The 21,670-nt window shown below is 32.3% G+C and overlaps 2 protein-coding genes across 2 annotated transcripts; both read right to left on the reverse strand.

The window, feature by feature from the left end:
* Window positions 1-3,955: 3,955 nt before the first annotated feature.
* On the reverse strand, window positions 3,956-7,250 carry LOC111710759 (uncharacterized). Its single transcript, XM_023484886.1, has 4 exons — window positions 5,988-7,250; window positions 5,547-5,690; window positions 5,366-5,480; window positions 3,956-4,128 (listed from the first exon to the last, which is right to left on the reverse strand). Exons 1-4 carry the CDS (start codon window positions 6,237-6,239, stop codon window positions 3,956-3,958), a joined length of 684 nt encoding a protein of 227 aa, XP_023340654.1. The 5' UTR covers window positions 6,240-7,250.
* A 2,276-nt stretch (window positions 7,251-9,526) lies between these two features.
* LOC111710761 (uncharacterized) lies at window positions 9,527-20,882 on the reverse strand. The gene is made up of 14 exons (XM_023484888.1): window positions 20,854-20,882; window positions 20,384-20,420; window positions 19,079-19,152; window positions 17,474-17,560; window positions 15,837-15,903; window positions 15,489-15,580; window positions 14,620-14,724; window positions 13,673-13,733; window positions 12,902-12,987; window positions 12,349-12,415; window positions 11,830-11,936; window positions 11,140-11,296; window positions 10,434-10,490; window positions 9,527-9,848 (listed from the first exon to the last, which is right to left on the reverse strand). Exons 1-14 carry the CDS (start codon window positions 20,880-20,882, stop codon window positions 9,777-9,779), a joined length of 1,098 nt encoding a protein of 365 aa, XP_023340656.1. The 3' UTR covers window positions 9,527-9,776.
* Between the last annotated feature and the right edge of the window lie 788 nt (window positions 20,883-21,670).

The raw sequence follows: 21,670 nt of genomic DNA on the forward strand, positions 1-21,670 counted from the left end.
TACACTTCGTGTACGCTATGCACCCCATTCATGAAGATCTTATTATATCACCATATTATTACTGGTTCGTCTCTAGGATAAGTCTAAGACTTGTTAGTCTCCGGGAGAAGAATAAGACTGGGTTGACTCCGGGATCAGATAAGACTGGTCGTCTCCGGGACAACAAGAATGAGATTGGTACGTTTGTCTCCAATATCAGACTAGGACTGGTTAAATATCCTGGTATTGAATGCGGATGATATCGACTAGACTTAAATACTTTTAACACTTTGAACCAGGCAGGAAGAGAATATAAAAACAACTGGAACTTTCTGTTTTAGACTACGGACTAGGTATGGAGGTACGTAGGTAGCTTATAGAAACCATCAACATTAAAAAGAAAGCTTGAAGCAGTGGGGGGNTCTAGTTCTAGTTCTAGTTCTAGTTCTAGTTCTAGTTCTAGTTCTAGTTCTAGTTCTAGTTCTAGTTCTAGTTCTAGTTCTAGTTCTAGTTCTAGTTCTAGTTCTAGTTCTAGTTCTAGTTCTAGTTCTAGTTCTAGTTCTAGTTCTAGTTCTAGTTCTAGTTCTAGTTCTAGTTCTAGTTCTAGTTCTAGTTCTAGTTCTAGTTCTAGTTCTAGTTCTAGTTCTAGTTCTAGTTCTAGTTCTAGTTCTAGTTCTAGTTCTAGTATCCAAAACTGTATCAAAGTTTGAAATTACAAACTCTATGCTGTATAGTTCCGCCTTTAAATGGCTTGCTAGCTGTGCCCAAAATACTTTCAGGGGGGAGACATCCCCCCAATTTTTTAATTTTTAGGAATGAGCGATCTAATAGATTGTGTTTATTTGTATCTTCTGACGCTAGATTCTGTGGAGAGACAAAATGCTATTTATACCCTTTCGTAAAGTTCAATCTATAAATTATTCATGTTAACATTTGAATTTATCAGGCTGAGAAAATATCGAATATCAGTTCAAATTGTCACAATATGATAAATTGTGTTTTAGTTCTACATAGGACTGTTGTGTTAAACAAACATTTTAGGTCCCATTTTAAAAACTATATTTTTGAAAAGCCCTTGAAAAATGAATGTAGAAACATGTGTCACACTTTGATATTTGTTTTTTGAACAAAAATAAAATAAAGGACACCCCCCAGGCAATACATAGCTTCAGGGTTAACCGTGAATATGGAAAAATGAACCTGAGATTGAATTAGATTAATTTGAGCCGCTAAACCACCGATTCAAAGTTAAAGATTAAGGAAGGATTAGAATCGGTGATTGGAATTTGAACCGGCAGTAGGCAGTTCAAATTCATTAAATCGGCCTTTGTCCAGATTAAAAGGATTCAGGTTCCTTTTTCTAAACACTTTGTGTGTTTAATTTTAGATTTGTCTTTAAAAGATAATGATTAAATTGTCGTTATTGAAATCTTCTTTTATAACGTTTTTTTCTTTCCCTCAGCTGGTAACCTATTTTTTTCTTACATTCCAGCTCCCCCTTGGCTGTAATTTTATTTTTTTTCTTACATTCCAGCTTCCCCTCAGCTGGTAACCTATTTTTTTTTACATTCCAGCTCCCCCTAGGCTGTAAACTTATTTATTTCTTACATTCCAGCTCCCCCTTTGCTGTAAACTTATTTATTTCTTACATTCCAGCTTACCCTCGGCTGCAAACTTATTTTTTCTTACATTCTAGCTCCCCCTCGGCTGTAAACTTATTTATTTCTTACATTCCAGCTCCCCCTCGGCTGTAAACTTATTTTTTTCTTACATTCCAGCTCCTCCTCGGCTGCAAACTTATTTTTTCTTACATTCCAGCTCCCCCTTGGCTGCAAACTTATTTTTTTCTTTAACATATCATTTAGCAGGCCATTAAAAGAATATTTTTATGATATAACGCCAAATCAAATCATTAGATTTAAAGAGTTTTAGGTCGTTATTAAAGTCTCATCCTTTGAGGATAATCCTGTGTATATAGGGTTTTTTGAGAGAATAAATTAAGAATGACTGACTTACTTTAAGTCGAAAACGAGAAAATATTTAGAAATCCTATTAGAAAAGATAAAGTAAAATTCTATTAGAAAAGATAAAGTAAAATTATATTAGAAAAGATAAAGTAAAATTCTATTAGAAAATATTTAGAAATTCTATTAGAAAATATTTAGAAATTCTGTTAGAAAAGATAAAGTAAAATTCTATTAGAAAATATTTAGAAATTCTATTAGAAAATATTTAGAAATTCTGTTAGAAAAGATAAAGTAAAATTCTATTAGAAAATATTTAGAAATTCTATTAGAAAATTTTTAGAAATTCTATTAGAAAAGATAAAGTAAAATTCTATTAGAAAAGATAAAGTAAAATTCTATTAGAAAAGATAAAGTAAAATTTTGATACTTTTTTTTCTTCATTGGCAAAATTTGAAAAAAGATGGTACACATCCTTGGGGGTAAACATTTGAGTAAAAATAGGATTTTAAAGGGACTGTAAGCTTAATTTCAAGTGACCCTCTATGCATAGAGGGGAATGCCCGATTTACAACGGTACCTTTGACTCTTCATTGAGTAAAGAGAGTCCTGTTGAAAACCACTTGAATTTAAAGCTTAAAACAGCAAACAAAGTGTTTAAGAATTGAAAGCGTTTTTGTAGATTAAAGAGTATCCCTGCTGGGGTACTTGAAAACCAGGATATGCTGGGGGGGGGGGGGTCAATTTGACCCCCCCTCTAAATCCCATGTTTTATGTCCAAATATGACAAATGATACATCATTAGAAAGCTCTTGTGCTCTACTTTTAGAATTTGCAAAAAAAATTGCAAATTTGCAAAAATTGAATTTTTTATCGCAAAATCCAGTTAAATAGTAAAAATGTTTGCAAAAAAAATTTGTCCAAAAAATGAAAAATTATACATTTTTAAAAATCCCTTGACCATGCCATTTCAAATATGCAAAAATTTTTGCAAAATTTAAAATAACCTGATTTTTAATCAAGAAAAACTAAAAATGTGCAAATTTCCTTTGACAGGATGTTTGCAAAAAATTGCAATTTTTTTTCGCAAAACTTGTGTAATCCGTTTTCTTATGTCATAGGCTTTCCAAAAAGCTAAATTTTATCAAAATCTGACAAGTGAAAGTGGGTCAAAACAAAGATTTAGTTTGTTACAGGCAAAAGCAGTCATTTAGGCAGTGTGCCTGAGGACTCAGGCAGTTAGTATTAAAGCCCGGTTTTAGGCCTAAAGGGAGGGCTTTGGGTTTGTAAGAAAAGTCAGAAAATTTCAACAGCCTCAGACCAATACTTTTTGAGTTATGTAAAAAAAACTACAGGGGGGTGGGTCAAATTGACCCCCCCCCCAGCAGGAATAGGGTTAATTGAACATTTCCATATTTGCATGGCTGGTCACTTGAATTTACGATTACAGTCCCTTTAATGACGTTTAAGAATTTTCCACTACATTAGATACTCCTACTCTGACAAGTTTTATCTTTAAGATAGAGGTTTTGTAGCCGCTTAATTTCTCTCTTAGGATGGTTTTCTTCTGAGGACATCTTGTGGAAGAAAAACTGTTTGATGTTTGGATTGTGAGCGAAATTAACAAGAACCCCAGTGATGAGGTTTACCAACAGGACGGCATTGAACGGAATGAGACTATGATCGACATCGTGTAAGATTAAAGCCAGTAGCCCGATCACGAATAGAAGCACTATAGCCGGAATGATAGATTTCATATCTATCATGTTTTGTAACGATCCTTCTTTCTCCAGACTATAACATGTATCAATAAAAATACAGCTTGGTTGAACATTTATGATAGAATATTTCCAACCCATTAAACAAAAATGTATTAAATATGATTTTACTAAACAACCATTCAGTTGAAAAAATAGAATGAAAATGAAGGATAATTCAGCTAACAAACGAATTAAAATCTTTACTGAATGATGAACAAACATAATAAATATCTCAACCTTCAACATGTGTTTTTAAAGGTTCCTGATAGCGTGGTATTTGTTAAGATAGTATTTTCCATAGATATATGGTCCCATGGTTAAGATGATACCAACCAGTCCAAGAGCAATGGCAAGTATGAGGTAAGGATTGATAGATTCAGAGCTTTTTAGTCCAGTCCAAAACTGAACTGGTGGTGACACATGACCTATGTTAATAAAAAAATTCTGCATTTTAGGTCTGGCAAAGCGTTTTTTTTGGCATAAATTAAGATCATCCTCAGCATGATTTGGATTAAAAACGTGAAATGTTCCGGAAGTTGCCTATTCATCCCCCTAGAAAAGTAAAAAGGTGCATTGCATGATCAGAACGCAAATTTTTCATTACCAGCTTGTACAGAAAATTAGACCTTAAAAAAACTCCAAAGGGAAACAACTCCCCCCTCCCATACATTAGAATCATGCAAAGACGACAATGCTCTAATCACGAAAGAACCCTTAAAGGGAGTGACGGGCATTGTATGGTGATGAACTGAGAATGCAGTATTGTGGAAAAATTTTTAGGGAATCATTTGGGATATATAAAACGTTTTTATGATGCAGGATTGAGGATTTTAAAGTTTGAATTTGCGCTCTTGCTGAACCAATACAGGGTGTCCCAATAAACATGGGAATTCAGTGACGAATTCGATATCGTCTTTCTAAATAATTCTTTGATTTAGTAAAGTGATACCTACTGAGAAAGCTGTAATCTGTAAAAGTTTCGTCTGCTATGTTCACATTGTGTTTGTTTATGTTTTGACTGCATACGGTTGTACTTAGTAAAACAAGAAAATTGCAGTATACAAACAGAGTAAACTTGTCCGTCTTCACTGTTCATCTTGCGCGGACATTATGGACACATCTTTACAGTCTTTTGCCATTTTCATAAAATAAACTCTATCAAAAATAATAATATCATGACTTTTGAAATTAGGTATTACAATGCTAATTCATAACAAAGATGATATCCAATTCGTCACTGAATTCCCATGTTTTTTGGGACACCCTGTATATGCATAGGTCTCAAATGATTCCTAAAAAATTACTGAATAATATTCATTCTCTGTTTAACTACCATACATTGCCGGTCAGTCCCTTTAAAACCTTTAACTGATCTGTGATGTGAAAGATATTGTTATATTTCTAGGTTAAAAAGATGAAAAGTATTTAATTCTGTTAATTTCAAAATGTATTCTTGTAGAAATGAGCAAGGTACTTTGTAGGGAAGCGAGAATTGAAAAATAACTAGTTTTCAAAGTTAACTTAATTATAGACATTGATTTCTAATACAATCTTGATCAGTCAAAGCTTTTAAGGGTACCGTCGTGAATCAGACATAGCCATCCTTGTATGGAGAGTCACTTGAAATAACGCTTGCAGTCCCTTTATGTGGCTTATAGATACCAGTAGCGTAGATAACATGTGTTGGGTATGCCATCAGAATCATGACAGTCACAAGCAAGAACTGAAGAATTCTTCTTGACAACCGTTCAGGCTCAAGCTCAATCATTTCATCAAACTAGAACATTATTTATCAAATGTTTTTTTTTCTAATTTTGATGTTAAGTAAACTTTTAGTGTTTACCTTGACGATCATAAGTAGCCTGGAAATCGATATTGTCATGGCCATAAGTAGGGCCAGGTTTATTGAGTAGAAGATTGCAGCTACCACTATACAGGCCATCCAGTAGGGTATCCAAACCACAGAACAGAATACAGAAACGAGTCCCTTGGAAATAGAATTCCATTTTTTTAGTTTTTCAATAATTTTAGTGAAAGGAAATGAGTTTTTGCCACAATCTCTTTCTTTGTTTCCCCTTTATCCTTGAAACCCATTTTTGTAGACCTTTTCTATTTCAAATTATTAATTCTGTTTGATGAAATAGTCTAAGTTTAAAATAAAAAAGGATTCCATAATCAGATTGCAAAGATACAGAGCATAGAAAATTTGAGTTTGCGGCAAAAACTTGGTTTTTTTTCAAGAGTTTGCCGGAATACTTAAATGTTAAAATTTAAACAGTTTTACCGTGATTGAAACGATCACGTTGAAGGTTTCCACCAGAAAGCTATTAAGGATGAGAATGATGTTTATCCTGAGGTACGGGAGAGACCTCTTGTATCCACGTATTGTCCATGTAGCAATGTTAGACACCAAGAGATTGATAAACATGTAGCAGAAGACAAAAAAGTTGATAACTTCTGAAACATTGCTTGATCGGTGGTTGGCTTGAAAAGCCTCCTCCTCATGTTCAGTAGTTTCTGTGTTATTTTTTAACATATTTTTAACATATTGTGTTATTTTTTAACACTGCTGAACTCTATTTTTTATCATATGACACTTGACTCTGACATGGTTGGGCCGCCAATGCAGTGATATCATCTGGCAGCGGAGCTGGGTTCAGAGCAGAGCAAAGAGAAGATTTTATATTTAGATCATTTCTATGGATTTGACGGTGACATGGAAACAGATCAACACAGAAACGCCTCAACACGGAATTTTTTCAGGAATTTCCGTCTTTTTCCAAGAATTACCGGAAATCCCTCACAAACTTGACAGTATTTATGGATCCGTTTCCTTTATATTTACAGTTAATTTGTCTCATTTATTTTGGTTTCCGGCTTCAGGAAAAAGCTTTAAATTCTCAGTATTGATCTGTTTCCGTTTTTTTAAACCCATTTCCGAATATTTTTGATCAGTTTCCGGTTTTCCGAAAAAGTTATAAACTTTTAGTTTGTTGAATGGTTTATTTTTTTTTCGTTCCGTTCCCGCATAATTTTAGTCCGTTTCCGGTTTTCAGAAAACGTTATAAATTCTGAGTATGTTTCCTCTTGTTTTTGATCCGTTTCCGCATATTTTTGATCCGTTGCGAATTTATGGGAAAAGTTTAAAAATCTCTGTTTGTTAATTGGTTCACTCTGTTTTGAGCCGTTTCTGCATACTTTTCATCGGTTTTCGGTTTTCAATAAAAATTTTAAGTTCTCAGTTTTTTTGACCAGTTTCCTTTTATTTCGATTCGATTCGTTTCCGCATATTTTGGATCCTTTAATTTTAGGAATAAAGTTTTAAACATTTCAGTGCCATTTTTTATAAAGACCTTAAAGGGACTTTATAGCCTATGTAAGCATAATTTCAAGTGAATTGACCCTCGGTTTCAAAGGTAACATAGTGAATATGCTATTGTCATCTAATTGTATAAAGGCCACTTGAATAACGCATATAGTCCCTTCATACCCATAATTTGATAAATAGAAAACTATTAAAAAACTGAAAATTATGATTTTTTTTAAAAACAAGAAGCGGTCCAAAAATATGCGGAAACAGATCGAATAAAAGAAGAATTCGATCAACAAACTGAGAATTTGAAGCTTTTTCTGGAAACCATCAAACGGATCAAAAATAAGAAGAAACGGATCAAAATATTGAGAAATCCCTAAAAATATATAACCCATAAAAAGCGTAATCGAATGTATAATTCTGGAAACGGAATAATAAAACGGGAAATTCCTCATAAAATGAGTTTTGAGGGATTTTCGAGAAAGCAGCAGAAAACGCATAAAATTCCAAATGATCAAGAGGCTTCCGGGATTTTTTTGATCTGTTTCCGTTTTGATCTGTTTCCATGTCACCGATATGAAATTGTGCTGTACTTTTAATTTTTTCCTGGTTGAACTATTTTGTCCTCAACAACTTTTTAGTTGATTCACTTTTAAGGTAGATTCAATAGATAAATCATTAAAAACTTTAGAAAATGAACGGCGGAACCTTTCTTGACTGAATTAGTAATAAATCTACATCCTAGTTACTTCACAGAACTGGGTGTAACATGTAGGGTTGTTAATCGTTTTTATAAACGATCGAACAAACTTTCATTTTTCATTTCGTTCATACTAAAAACGATCGTTTCGTTTTTATAACAAATAAACGTTTTTAAAAACGAAAAACAATTGTTTTTTTTTAACGATCATTTAGGATTATTGTCTTAAATGTTGTTTTTTATCGAGAGAAATAAACTGAATGTTTTGAATAAGGGATTTCTGATTTTCCGACCAAAAATGTATAGCAATGATGGTTTACTAAGGGTCTTGGTTTTACAATATTTGTTTAATAGTTTTTACGGATTCTTATTTTAAATTTAATAATGTGTCATGTTTTAAACCATAGAGTAATAAAACGAAGAGGCGAAGCTTAGCTCAGATGTACACAACCGACCTGTCTATTAAATTAATTAATTAATAGACAGGTCGGTTGTGTACATCACGATATGTTTACGTATCTAACGCTGTACACTTGTATATACAGCGATCGTATTTCTAAAGGGGGATTTGATGGAATTGACCAATTTTTAGATTTTCTTTCTTCATTTAAAGAGAATTCGAGGATGTTGACTGCAACTATTTGACAATTTTCAAATTTGTAGGTTTTCAATTTATTAGCTAAAAGTTCTGTCAAAAATATTAAGTTTCTAGGGCATGAATTTAACTGCAAACATTCTGATTTCAAACATTTTTTTTTGTTTCTTCTCTTCAACTCTTTATCATAAACATGATAGTGTACGCAGGGTTACCCACAAAGATGAAACAACGATGACGACCTGGAGCTCCTAACACTAAACAGGCGGGGGGGGGGGCATTTGGCTCCCCCCTCTAGTTTTTTGACTTTTTATAAATAGAAATTTAAAGGATTTTTTGGTAATTTTTATGCCTAAGGTAGGGTGCAGGGCGATAAAAAACCAGAGAATGTAAAAATCTCTTAAATAGCCCATAACTTTTTTAATGGTTAAAGCTACAGATCTGAAAACTATAGTTTTGAAAAGCCCTTGAAAAATGGGTGTAGAAAAGTGTGTCACACTTTGATATTTGTTTTAAACAAAAAATTATTTTTTACATTTTTTCGACCTAATCTATCTAATTATCAATACTAATATTCAAATATCTACATTAAACCACTCCTTAGAAATACGATCGCTCTGTACAGCGTAAAAATATCGTGATGTACACAACCGAACTGTCTATTAATCAATTAATAGAAAGGTCGGTTGTGTACATCTGAGCTAAGTTTCACCTCTTCGTTTTATTTCTCTATGTTTTAAACGTTGTTTAAATACTTTATATTATATTATTATTGAATCAGGAGTAACGTTGTAGGCTGAGAGAACCTTCTAGAAGAAAAATTATTAAAAATGTATTATTAAAGGGACTGTAAAGAAAAAATGAAAGGGGGTATATTAAAGGGACTGTAAAGGAAAAATGAAAGGGGGTATATTAAAGGGACTGTAAAGGAAAAATGGAAGGGCGGCAAATTACTGAAACTTTCAAAATTGCCGAAATATGATTGAATTAAGATGTATGAACAAGGAGTAAATGAAAAACAAGATATATAGAAAAGTCAAAATATTTACATCTGATATCATCTAGCTATCTAAAGAATATTGTGAAAAAAATTAAAATTCAAAAATAATATTTTTAAAAAAACTTTTTGTTTTGTTAAAATTTCTTTTAATACTTTATGCCAGAAAAACATGGAATTTGATTTGAAAAATGAATCACTATTATTTCATCACAATGTTTTTGAGTTTAAATTGTATATTTTAAATATTAAAGAATTTTAACTAACAATGGAACCGAACACTTGATCCGCCAAAAATTCAAATTTTGTTTTCTCTTTATCTTTACAACGATAAGACCTTTGAGATTTTTACATATAACTAATGTAATCTATATTCATAATTTGAAATATGAAAGCTCTACGACATCATATTACAAATATATAAAGGTATTAGAAAATTTGAGTTTGTGGGAGGAAGAATCAATTCCTTTATATTTTACAAGGACTTTTTCTCGGATCAACCATTGCACATCCAACCTCTTGAAATTCAGACATCTCAACCTTAAACAAAATAAACATTACTTTATAAAAAGCTGGATTTATTTATATATGTAACACTTTTCATTGAATCCCGCCAATTTAAAAATCTCTTTACATTACGGCCTGATAACCAGATAACTCTGAAATTCGAAGACGACCTTTGGAATGAAGTTAAAACTTTAAAAAGTCCATTGAATATGAAAAACAGGAATTGTGCAGTGAAGTACAGAGTACAGACCCATTGAACTAAATTAGTGATTTAATAAATGTCATAGTGAGACTGTTTTCTTTGTAACAATATCAAATACACAAATGAAGTATTGCCATAAAGTCGTCTTCCTATACCATTCACTCTCAGAAAAATTTGAGTCAATGGAAATTCGAACCTTCTATGAGTCACAGATAAACTCTAGGCTACGCTAGGTTTGTCACTAAATCACTTTTTTCATTGGTTCTAATTTTTCTGAGAGTAAATAATACGCACATCAAATCAAATTACGAAATTTTAATCAATTTTAAAATTTTAAAAATCTGCTGCCTTGTAAACTATAAATTGCAAATAATAAACAAAATTTTTTTCGGAATTTAGTTTTTTCAAATATTAACCTTAAAGAGTTTCCCTGATGGTAAACAAATACAAAGCTTATATTGAGATATTTCATCCTAAAAATAAGTTAAGATTTATTCAACATTATTTCACGAATTTAAAAATGAGGTTGTAACTACGTAATACTGTCTAAAAGTTCGCGCCAAATTGTAGAAAATATTGGAAACCCATAAATGTGTGCAGTGCAATAAATTCAGTTTTTAGATCATAACTGAACATGTGTGCAGAGCCCACACAACTTTCCATTTCTTTTAATTATATCAATTTTTAAGAAAGTAACTTTAGTCTTTAGGTTTCAAAAATGGAAATCTTTTCTTCTATTCTACTGTAATTTTTCAAATTCAAATTATTTACAACACTTTAACATACTGAAGTTAGGTTTAAACCAACAGACAGATTTGAAAAATACAGGGATTGGAAAATTAAAGTTTGAAGCGATTGATCAGTTTATTTAAACAGATTCTTTCTTAGACAAATTATCTTTATAATGAAAAATGAAATCATTTGAACTATTTAAATCTTCAATGTTAAGGAATTGAGTCTTTGCCACAAAATTAAATTTTTGAATCCCTATGTTCTTAATCTGATGGTGTAAACCTTTGATATTTTAAACTTAAATTATTTGATCTAGCAGAATTCACTGGGTTGAAAAGATATAAGGAATAGAAAATCAGAGTTTGTGGAAAAGACTCAATTGATTTGAACCTGAAATCCTGCTCCTCCCCTGGGAAGCATGACGGTATCCAAGGATACGCCCCCTCTTAGCTCCACCCCTCCCCTGGCTCCAGTAGACTCAAGAAGAATAGAATCTCGAGATATTAGCTCCACTCTTCGTCCTTCCACAACATTACCCTCCGCACCACTTTAAATATTTAATATTAGATCAAATTTGAATAATAAGTTACACTGAATCTCTTTTAAAATGGTCTACAGGATTTTTTCTACATTAATGTTGCAATGAAGTGATATTTGTTGGCTGCCAAAGTGCTAATTCAAATGAATTCCGTCCAGTCGCGAATATCACCACTTTGGTATCGAGACATTTTTTTATAGTGATGATAGAGATTGTGTAGATCCGAGCTGAAAACTTTAGAATTGTGGACATCCCGCAAATTTCATACTAGATCTCCTCTTTTTGTTAATCTTAAGATTATTTTGATCTTTAGTTTGTATCCAAGAAACTGCATTAAATTCAACCAATCAGTGTGGCGTATGGAAAAACCCGAACAGCCAATCAGAAGCCGGGAAAATTCTAATCGGTGGGAATTCGGTATGAATATTCAAAAAGAAGGATAAAAGCGGATTCAGCAGAAATAAAAAGCATTCTTGTGAATATCTAGATTGAGCTTATACTAAGGGTATCTAATTCTAAAGTTTTCATCTCTAATCTGATACCTGATCCTAACTTGGCCTTGTGCTTGAACCCTGAGCTGGTTCCCTGGTGGAGATATAATTCCACCTTCTCCAACCTTCAGTTCATCTACTCTCAACTCCTTCAAACCCTGCAGTAATAAAAACAATTGTCATACATTTATTCAAATCATCAACGATTTATAAAAATAACCCACATTAATTCATGTACAAACTCTAAATTTCTATGCAAACTGATGGTGTAAATTTTCGATCTTTCAAATCTAGACTTATAGTTGTACTAACAAAATTCAAAGTTTGAAATATCAATATTCTACGACATTGAGCTGGCAAGATATTGGGATTAGAAAATGGAGGATGGGCGCATAGCGTCCTAAAAGCCGAACCGTTCTGGCCCTAATGCTTTATAAAACCTCACATGACCCCAGAGAAGGTTAATGGATGGGCAGAACTAAAAAAAAACTCAGATAGAGCCACAATTAAAATTTACAATCGAAAATGGGCAAAGCGCCGTGGACGCCCAGTTTATTAAAAATGACAAACCTCTGGAATTTTCCACTCAGGGTCCGATGAAGAGAAGAATAATTCCCCAGAACTAGGGTGCAGCAAACTATACAATATTATATTTATACATTTTATTATAGTTCTCCTTAACTGGGGTGCAGTAAACTATACAATATTATATTATATTATAGTTCTCCTAAACTAGGGTGTAGCAAACTATACAATATTATATTATATTATAGTTCTCCTGAACTAGGGTGCAGCAAACTATACAATATTATATTATAGTTCTCCTGAACTAGGGTGCAGCAAGGTATACAATATTATATTGGTTAAAAGATATACGAAACAGGAAGTTAGAGTTTGAGACGAATGATCAGTCCTAAAGTAAATTGTTAGGGTACAACAATTGACATCTTGTTGATTTTTTAAAAATTGATAAATTAAATCAAATTCTATTTTTCTAATTCTTTGATCTTTGCAACCTGACAGTGAATACCTTTAATATGTTAAACTATAAACTCTGCTAAATTAAATTGTCCAAGGATAAAATTAGGTTGCTTAAAAATAGGGAATAAATAAAGTACTTTACTTGAAATCGTGAATATTCTGAAGAGAAACACTTCTGTTGCTAATATCTAGCTTGGGTCCGTTCAATCCAAAACTTTGAACCTCAATCTGAACATGATCAATTCTAAAAACCCAACCATACAATAGGACCCATAAAACTGATAAATAGGAAGACGACTTTGAATCATGTTATTATTTTGAATATTCCGATGACCGCAAAATACAGCACAATTGCTTGCAGTGTATTTACACAGACCTATTTCATATAATTAAAGTAAATTTTAAGCTACTGGTAAACTATTTGCTTTATAACAACATCGAACACACACACGGTTAGTCAAATGTCGTCTTCCTACTTCAGGGTTCTATGGATTTCTCAATCTCAAATTGAAGCATGATAAGATTACCAAATTGGATAAATACATTAATTAAATGAAACATCTATCGCTGACTTAAGACAGTGTAATTGGGATATTTCAGTCCTTTTTTGGGATCATACATAAAGTATGAGACTGCGAAGACGACCCAACACTCTTAAAATATGGCGATGTAACGCTAGATTTTTAGTTTTTGCAGTTAATTGATTATTTTGATGGTTTATAAAATGATTAAGCACAGAAATATGCCAGTTTTGGCCTTCAAGGAGCCCTATATGCAAGAAAAAGGACTAATCAAATTCCGTAGAATCATCTCTGAAGTCACATCCTTTGTGGGTAACCTTGTATAGTTTATATGTAATAATATGTAACAGGTCAGTCCGCGGCACTTGAAACGAACCTGAGTTTACAGTTACCTGTTTATCTTTAGATGCAAAGTGAAGGGGTTCTCCCTCATATCCAGTTATCTCACCATCCCTAAAATAATTTAGAACTTTTAGAAAGGAGCGGATCAAAAACAGTGAACTACAAAAATTTTGATTACGCCTGAAGGTACCGAAGCAAAAAGGTCAAATTACATTATCCGGCTGCAACTATACGGATTGGCGTGTTCCTTTTTTAATCTTTCGTTTCTCGTTTCAGTTGGATCGTTTGTCCTATCGTTCCATCCCTGTTCTGTTCTGTTCCGTTATTTGTGCTCTTGATCAAGAACGGTTCCAGCTGTTCTTAAACGGTGGATAATTGTTAACGATAAAGAAAGTTAACGAATTTGATCGTTCGATCCTCGTTTTAGAACTTTTTTGTCATTTGAGCTGCAGATTTAAAGCTTACATATTTAAAAAATGGCTTTAATAACATTTGTCATGTGTCAATATTTGTCAATTATGGGATTGACTATATATATCTTTAAGATTTTGCAACTTTCAAAGGTATTTTTTAGCAAAAATTAAATTATTTGGATAATGTCGTATTTATTGCACCTCTACTTCTTGAAATGAATGTATCAAATAAGATTCCAGCACAATGAAGATCGACAAATCTATATCTACAGTAAGACCTATAACTTTGGAATGGAAGTCGACATTTATGCGATCTTAGTTGTATTTTATGTTGTTACAAAGCAAACATGGATAATCGTTATATTCCAGAAGCTTAAAAATCAATGTATTGCGTGAAATGGGTCTGTTTTAGTGTATACTGAATTATTTAAAAAGACTGTATCGAATTCGTTACTGAATTCCCATGTTTATTGGGTCAAAAGTCTAACTGCAGTTTTCCTATTCCAAACTGTTTTTGGGGATTATTGTTATCAAAAATACTTTATTTTCCAGGTTCTTCTAGCTTTGAGTTTTAATCAACTTACTTTACTAAAATACTCCCTAGGTCAGCCTCTCCCCACATCAAAACCTCGCTTTCAGCCTCCGATATTTCCAGGTATTCGAGGCCTCCTAGCCCCACACCTAGTAATCTGTAAAAAATATTAAAATATTTTATAACAATGATTGGAAACTGAGGTCGTTTATGGTGTCCCAATAAACAGGAGAATTCAGTGACAAATTCGATATCGTCTTTTAAAATAATTTATTTAGTACTGATACCTACTGAGAAAACTGTAATCCGTAAAATTTTCGTCTGTTTTGTTTACAATTTGTTTGTTTATGTTTTGACTGAAACAAGGTAAACTTGTCCGTCTTCACTGTTTATCTTTCAGAGACATTATAGACACTTCTTTACAACCATTTACCGTTTTCATAAAATAAACTCTCTCTAGTATACATAATAAAATTATGGCTTTTGAAATCAGGTATTACAATGCTAATTCATAACAGAGACGGTATCCAATTCGTCACTGAATTCCCATGTTTATTAAAGCACACTGAGGATGCACTATTAGAGCACACACTGGCGACGAACACATTGAGAACGCACTATTAAGAGCGCAAATTTAGGACGCCCAATGAGGAGGAACTACTGAAAACGCATATTAAGAACACACATAGAGGAGGACGCATTGTTAGGGGCGCTAATTGAGAACACATATAAGGACGCACATTTGAAGGGAAATCATAGACGCTTAATAAGGACAAACATTCTGGATACTCATTCAGGACACACATTGATTCACATTGACTTGGCATTTTTTTGTTTATGACTTGACAATCCTTGAAAATACTATATTTCTAGAAAATCTGGTCAAGTTAGGGCATAAAATATGGTTATTGCAATGTTTACCTGATTACAAGAATAGATGTGATCAAGTTTGCTATACTCAGGCAGAAAAGGAATAGATAGATAGCCCACCAAACCCAGGCCGAATCCTCGTCCTTCAAAAGTTTTTATTCACATTTTAAAATTTTTTTTTAATAGCGTTTAATAGATTATATTGTATTTTCTCCTATTATGACGCTACAAATAGAAATAAAATTATATGTGATCAAATTCAAACTTGATTCGGATTTAATCCTGCTATTTGAGACATTCTCGATGCAATTCTTTAAATTGATACAGAGTTACCCACAATGGATGAGACTGTAAAGACGACCTAAAATCCTGAAAATATAACAATAATATAAATTGTACCTTGGATATAATCTCCTCTTCTTCCTCCTTTGTTAGAATTGGATTTCCATTCAGTGTAAACCCTCTCCTATTCAATCATATATAAAGGGTGGATTAAAAGAGTTGGCGGGTTAGTAAAAGCTATCTAGAGTCTTTTTTCAGAGACTGGAGACTGGATATTCGGGGTTGGACGTCCTCAAGCTTATCATCGAGAATAGCCATCAGATTTTCAACTAGAAACTGGTCAAGGTTGATCTATTTTCATACCATTGCTCCAGATTTTCAACTAGAAACTGGATGATCTATTCTTATACCATTGCTCCAGAAGTGAAATATTTTCTGAGGGCAGTGTCAGTACGAACGCCGTCCTGCTGAAATATTAACTGAGACATGTCTGGAACAGGTTCAAGGTTAAATTTGAAACCTCTAAATGCATTTTTTTCAATATTTAAAACACATTTGTCTTAAGGATGTTAATACAGTAATATTCCAGGTCAATATTAGTTGTGGAGGTTTGTGAGGCCAGAAAAGATCTTGCCCCACAAAGCACCTACACACACCCTTTCTAAGAGTGGAAATTTGGAACTGGAACATAATATGTTAAATCACTATAAACAGTATTGCTCCAAACAATATAACTTTTGGGGTTGGTAGGATGTAACAGCTCAGAAGGAGACATGTAAGAAAAAAAATCTTGTTTTGAGTCCTCGGAGGAATGATGAAGCATTCTTTTGCAGAAACCAAGACGATCCTCAAAATGTTTTGGGGCCAAAAGTAGAATTTTTCGGTAGCAACATGACTAAACTCCAATATTTTTTCTCAAATACCTCCAAATCGTGTTCCTAAACCCTTTCAGGCGCAGGACAGTCCCGGCACGTTGAGACTGTCCCAAAGACCCAGAGTACCAACACCATCGGGTTTATTTCTCAATCTTAGAGACCCAAAAGTCTGGGATAGTCCCGGGACTTTGGGACTGTTCCAGAAGCCCCGGACAGTACCAATTGTCGGCAATGTCGGCCCCTCTAACAACGACATCTTCCGGATTATTGATAAAGGTTTGAAGGGCACCGTTGTGAATCTGACATTGCAATATTTGCATAGTGTGTCACTTGAAATAACGTTTACAGTCCCTTTAACAGCTTTATTACTATGTTCAGTATTTAGTGCTTGAAACTAATTGCCCTAACATGTTAATTCATATTATTACAAAGAAAAACTTGTTAATTATTCAGTAAAATGTTTCATGATACAAAAATTATAAATCGTTTCTTTGTTTTTCTCTTATAATTGACTAGGTAAAGATGTTTTTAAATTGTTTAACTGTCACATTACAGATTGTAAATATATAAATATAAAAATGGAAAAGTTTCATGTAAGACATGAATCATAACTTGGAAATTATGATTTGAATTTGTTTGCGTATATAGAGGGAAATGTCTTATCTTTTTTTTTTGGGGGGGGCCAATCTTTCTGCATTTTTCATCGATAAAACAATAATAAAAAATTCCGCGGATTTATAATAATTGCCTTGTTTTTTTTGGGGGGGGGAAGAAGATTTTTACGATTTCTACGTTTCAGAAATCAGTTTTTGAAGACAAATATCTTATTGGCACTTTTGTGAAATATTTTCATAATTGTGCACATTTTTCCCTTCTCACCTAAGGCTGGTAAACTGTGATACAGGTTTAACATCTTGGTTTAGAACTGCTCGTTTACTCCTGTATGATGGTAATGTTCCTCCTAATCTAAACAATTTGGAAATAAAAATTTTTAAATAACAAAGGTTTTCACCAACAGGTCTGCAACTTGTTGGTGAAAACCTTAAGCATTTAAAATTATATGAAATTAGAGTTTAGATCAAGAACTTAGTTTCTTTCAAAAATTCAAAATGATAAAAACATATAAAGCTAGAGTTTAAACTTTAAAGAAACCGCAAAACCGAATTAAATTAACTTTTCTTTTTAAAAATGTACATTTTTAAAAATGTATAGTTTTCAATCGCAAATTTTCGATAAAATTGACTTCCGATTAGAGTAGAAAAGAAATAGGAAAGGAAACTGACCAAAGAAATTGGGTCTTTGCACCACAAACTAAAATCCCTATATAATATTACAACCTGATGGTGTACACTGTACACCTAAGAATTTCAAATATATGTAAAATATTTTTTTATTAAATGAATGTCTATGTAAAGTCTTAACTTTAAAATCTATAATCTCAGAATTAATGTCCTATCTCAGAAATGTCCTATCTCAGAAATGTCCTATCTCAGAAATGTCCTATCTCAGAAATGTCCTATCTCAGAAATGTCCTATCTGAGAAATGTCCTATCTTCGAAATGTCCTATCTCCGAAATGTACTATCTCAGAAATGTCCTATCTCAGAAATGTTCTATCTCAGAAATGTCTTATCTCAGAAATGTCCTATCTTCGAATGTCCTATCTCCGAAATGTCCTATCTCAGAAATGTCTTATCTCAGAAATGTCTTATCTCAGAAATATCCTATCATCTTCGAAATGTCCTATCTCAGAAATGTCTTATCTCAGAAATGTCCTATCTTCGAAATGTCCTATCTCAGAAATGTCCTATCTCAGAAATGTCCTACCTCAGAAATGTCCTATCTCAGAAATGTCTTATCTCAGAAATGTCCTTTCTTTTCCTTGATATCTCTTCCTCTGAAAAGTCTCCCCTTGAAATGTATTTTTACGAGACGTCTTTCTACAAAATATCTTCTATATAATTTCTTTATCTACATTTTTTTCTATAGAAAATATTTCGAAAAAAATGAAATTTCTTCTCTTCTTATAAAATATATTTTCCCAGATTTCTTTCTACATTGCTTTTCTCCGAAATGCCTTTCCATAAAATAGCTTTCTAAATATATTCTAATATAAGAAATGCCTTTCTACGAAATGATTTTCTTAAAGCTGTCTTCCTATAAAATTTCTTTTTACTAATGACTTTTTGCGAATTGTCTTTCTACATATTGCCTCTCTCCGAAAATCCTTTCCATAAAATGTCTTTTAATGAAATGTCTTTCTAAAACTTATATAAGAAATGTCTTCCTACGAAATTTTTTTCGTTGTGGTGTATTCCCGTGAAATTTATTCCTATGAAATACCTTTCTATAAAAATTTCTTTTTACGATTTTTTTTACACCATCTATGAAATTTGATCCATAGAATGTCCAATGAATGACCATAAATGGCCAAAAATGTCCAAAAATTTTCTGAAATGTCCAAGTAAGTGATCTTTAAATAAACCTTTGTTCTGTTCTTTCTTGTAATCCTCTGTTTCTACCTCTATCTAGGCTTCGGGCTCGTTGCAGGCGTTGAGTCTAAACAACAACAATTTATGAATATGTAAATATGGAGGTCATAACTTTAATATAAATATGTAAATATGGAGGTGAACACTTTAATATAAATATGTAAATATGGAGGTCAACACTTTTTATATAAATATGTAAATATGGAGGTGAACACTTTAATATAAATATGTAAATATGGAGGTCAACACTTTAATATAAATATGTAAATATGGAGGTCAACACTTTAATATAAATATGTAAATATGGAGATCAAAACTTTAATATTAATATGTAGATATGGAGGTCAACACTTTAAAATAAATATGTAAATATGGAGGTCAACACTTTAATATAAATATGTAAATATGGAGGTCATAACTTTAATATAAATATGTAGATATGGAGGTCACAACTTTAATCTTTCGTGACGTGCTTATTTTTTCATTATTTTTTAGTTAAGTCAGAGGATGAACAATAAAAAATCTATTGAAATCGAAGAAAATTGAAGGAAAATGTCGCAAAAATGAGGTTGAAAATTTCGTAAAAAATTTGCGAAAATTTTAGATGAATTTCCTTCGTTACTTCTGTGATATTTCGTGAATTTTTTTCAATAAATATTTGGTCGGAAACCGTACCTGTAGAGTACCACTTTAAAATGCCAAAGATTTCCCAAATAACAAAAATTTTATTTAAAAACTTGTCATTTTATGATTGGCTATCGATTTAAGTCTAGCCCATTTTGCATGAATTAACTTTCAAATTGCAAAGATTTGAATTCCAGGATAACGTTGAAAGATATGTTAAGTCCAACAAAAAATAACAAAAAATAAAATCTTAATTAAATGGGTAAAAATTGAGGCTCCTAGTACACTGTGATTTATACTTTGATATAAGGTTAGTTGCAAATCACAACTTTATAGTGAAAATTTACGAAAACATAGAAAAAAGAAAATGTCAGTTTGGGGTTCAATTGCTGTATGTCTTTTTATCAATGCCTTCAACAGACATTTTCTACCGTAAACATCACTACTGCAGCAAACTAGACAAAAGCTGAGGAGGTGAAATTTATGTGAAATTACTGGTACAACATTGTGACCTCCTACAGCCTATTGTTTTGATTAGATACGTACTTTTAATGAGAAATTCAAAATATTAGTAATATTCTCAAGAACTCTTCAACAAGGAAAGTTCGTGCATATGATTAAAAACGTTAAAGATTTATTTAACTTTTATTTTATAAAAATAAATTTGATTTCACCTGCAGATTCTTTGCAGGGAACGATGTGAATTCCGCACTATTGATTATGCAAAAAATTATTATTATTTTATCGTCTTACATTAGGATTAGGACCTTCAAATTATAATCTTTTAAAAAAGTGATAATTTTTAATAAACTGATCTACAAATGACAATTCTTCATAAAGTGAAATACAAAATATTATCAAAACTTTTCTCTAAAAATATTCACTCAACAAAGTTTTCTTCGTTCTTCATTTTTTTTAATCAACAAAAAATATTTTCCAGTTTTTGTCTGAAACAAATTTGGCAATGCCCGATTCACAATGGTACACTAAAAACATTCATCTGATCAATAATGAGGAAGATATTGTCGTTTTTCTACGTTTAAACGTGTTTATCTTTGAATATCTAAGTTATACTTGATCTAGCAAGCTTTTAAGGGTACCGTTATAAATCTAGCATTGCCTCATAACAGATCTTTTATTTAACCTGTTACTTCTTAGTTTGAGAAGAGACATTTTTCTAAAAATCACAGTGCTTATATATCACAGATATTTTTAACTCCTAAAATAATTCATCTTGCTACGAAATAGCCAAAAATATTCAAACCATATTAATAATACTAAATAATATATATATTTTTGGTGTACATAATTTACAATATTTTTTCCCATGATTTTTCTCAAAATTTGTTCGGCGAGCAAAAGCTGTATAGTGCCAAGATACCAAAGAATCTTCTGGCCGTATTTGTTTACAATTTTTGTTTTGATTACACCCATTCACGAAACTCGGGTTCCGATAGTTTTATGCCGAAACTCAATTTTGGGCTCTGTGGCGACTGTGGCACGTCTCAGTAAAAATGCGCACAAACCCTATCGACCACTTACATTAATTTCACCCTCTGGGGGGGAAAGTGTCTGTACAGTAACTAAAAGAGGGGGAAAGTCATTAGATTGCGCATAAGACGACATTTTTAATCTTGAAAGATATAAATGTACAGAGATGTTTTAAAGATATTACTATTATATAGATTAACTAGGTCGGTTGTGAACATTGGCTGTTCTTTTGTCATTGAGTAATTGTGGTGTACATGAGTTCTGTAGAGAGAAATTTAAGTTAGTTTAGTCCTTCTCATATTCTTTTTCAGTTCTCGTCAATATGATATTTTGCTTAGTGAAATATTATTGTTCAAATAGTTTCATTCCCGGAGTTATTTTACACCCTATTATGAAATCCATTAAAATACCAAACCACCCCGCTTTTCATTGAAGTACACTTTGACCCCTAGAAGTATGAGTTCTCGGAC

This window comes from Eurytemora carolleeae, unplaced genomic scaffold (genome assembly GCF_000591075.1).
Source record: "Eurytemora carolleeae unplaced genomic scaffold, Eaff_2.0 scaffold968, whole genome shotgun sequence".
Lineage (NCBI taxonomy): Eukaryota > Metazoa > Arthropoda > Copepoda > Calanoida > Temoridae > Eurytemora > Eurytemora carolleeae.

Excerpts from the sequence above, each read along its gene's own strand:
- LOC111710759 (XM_023484886.1), bottom strand. The coding sequence starts at position 6,239 with ATGTTAAAAAATAACACAGAAACTACTGAACATGAGGAGGAGGCTTTT. Across the intron at positions 5,691-5,987 it reads ACGTGATCGTTTCAATCACG|GGACTCGTTTCTGTATTCTG; the intron begins GTAAAACTGTTT and ends TCTATTTCCAAG. Across the intron at positions 5,481-5,546 it reads GGCTACTTATGATCGTCAAG|TTTGATGAAATGATTGAGCT; the intron begins GTAAACACTAAA and ends ATAATGTTCTAG.
- LOC111710761 (XM_023484888.1), bottom strand. The coding sequence starts at position 20,882 with ATGTCTCTTCTCAAACTAAGAAGTAACAG. Across the intron at positions 20,421-20,853 it reads CTCAAACTAAGAAGTAACAG|TGCGGAATTCACATCGTTCC; the intron begins GTTAAATAAAAG and ends CATAATCAATAG. Across the intron at positions 14,725-15,488 it reads ACATCTATTCTTGTAATCAG|ATTACTAGGTGTGGGGCTAG; the intron begins GTAAACATTGCA and ends TATTTTTTACAG.